Genomic DNA, 1,450 nt, shown 5'->3' with positions numbered 1-1,450 from the left:
CATCAGGGGTGTCATCATCCCCAGAATGGGACTTGGGGGGGGATGTTGGGGATGTCACTGTCCTCAGAATGGGGCTGGAGGGCAACATCGGGGTGTCATTGTCCCCAGAATGGGGCGGGGGGATCATTGGGATCCCACTGGGCAGATCTTGAGATCCTCAGAGGGAATTTGGGCAGAGCAGGAACTGTCCCCGTGGGGAAATGCAGGTGTATACGGGACCCCCCCCCCCACAGAGGGGTCTGGGGTTCTGTGGGTGTCTGGGGGGGGGCCCCCGGGGGAACTGTGCATGTTCGAGGGGGGCCCCCCTGGCTCCATTCAGCCCCCCAACCCCGTTCCGCGCAGGTACGGGATCCTGGTGGACCCCATCCAGGTGGTCTCCCTCTTCCTCAAAGACCCCTACAGTTGGCCCTCCCTCTGCCTGGTCATCGGTGAGTGACACCCCCCCCCAGGGTCAGTGGGGATGGCCCGGGGGGTGGTCCTGGCCCATTCCATCACCCCCAACGCGGGGGGCCGTGGTGCTGTCATCTCAAACCCCTTCTCTCTTCGCAGTGGCCAACGTCTTCGTGGTGGTGGCCCTGACCCTGGAGAGACGGTTGGCAGCGGTGAGTGGCCCCTGGGGAGGGGTCCTGGGTGTCCCCTCAATGTGTCTGGGTGTCCCCCCCCTCCCTAATCTCCATCTGACACCCCCCCGTCCTGCAGGGCTCCCTCTCGGAGGGTGCGGGGGCCGCCCTGCACGCCTTCAACCTCTTGGCCATCCTCTGCTTCCCTGCCGCCGTCGTCCTTGTGGTCACCTCCATCACTCCAGGTGAGGACAAGGAGGGGACAAAGGAGGCGGGGTGACCCCCAGGTGGGTCAGGATGCGGCTGTGACCCCCCCCCACCTTCTTCCTCTCTCACCGCCGTTTCTCCTCTCCCCACAGTGGGGGCCGTCTTCGCTTTGGCCATCTACACCATCATCTTCCTCAAGCTCTTCTCCTTCAGGGATGTCAATAAGTGGTGTCGGGAGAGGAGACAGGCAAAAGCCACCCCTGGGGATGGCTCGGCCGTGGGTACGGCACCGTGATGGAGTTGGGGGGACACACACATGGGGGTCATCCCGCCCTGGGGGGGCTCACGCTTCCCTCCCCCTCTCCCAGCCGCAGGGGCCAAGAAAGCCAACGGGGACGTGGGGAAGAGCGAGGTCTCCTACCCAGCCAACCTCACCTACAGGAGTAAGTGGCGTCCGCAGACCTCCCCCCCCTCCCCAGGGGGGTCCCCAACCCGCTTTGGGGGGGCCCTCATGCCCCCAGGGGGGTGTTCCACAGCCCCACGTTGCCCCCCTCCTCGCAGATCTCTACTACTTTCTCTTTGCCCCCACCCTGTGCTACGAGCTGAATTTCCCCCGCTCCCCCCGGGTGCGCAAGCGTTTCCTCCTCCGGCGCCTCTTCGAGATGGTGAGAGCCTCGGAGGGG

At 65.3% G+C, this 1,450-nt stretch overlaps 1 protein-coding gene across 1 annotated transcript in view; it reads left to right on the top strand.

Moving 5' to 3' along the window:
• Positions 1–342: 342 nt before the first annotated feature.
• DGAT1 (diacylglycerol O-acyltransferase 1) overlaps positions 343–1,450 on the top strand; it is a gene marked incomplete at its 5' end in the record, with an annotated part of 3,419 nt that continues 2,311 nt past the window's right edge. Inside the window, 6 exons of the mRNA XM_009886849.1 lie at positions 343–428; positions 550–602; positions 700–805; positions 920–1,048; positions 1,142–1,210; positions 1,329–1,432. Coding sequence (XP_009885151.1) covers positions 343–428; positions 550–602; positions 700–805; positions 920–1,048; positions 1,142–1,210; positions 1,329–1,432 — 547 coding nt within the window. The remainder of the gene's footprint in view (positions 429–549; positions 603–699; positions 806–919; positions 1,049–1,141; positions 1,211–1,328; positions 1,433–1,450) is intronic.

Source organism: Charadrius vociferus, unplaced genomic scaffold, assembly GCF_000708025.1.
Source record: "Charadrius vociferus isolate BGI_N301 unplaced genomic scaffold, ASM70802v2 scaffold1036, whole genome shotgun sequence".
Taxonomy (NCBI): Eukaryota; Metazoa; Chordata; class Aves; order Charadriiformes; family Charadriidae; genus Charadrius; species Charadrius vociferus.
The sequence above is the reverse complement of the archived record's forward strand: the minus strand, read 5'-3'. Positions and strand labels throughout refer to the sequence as shown.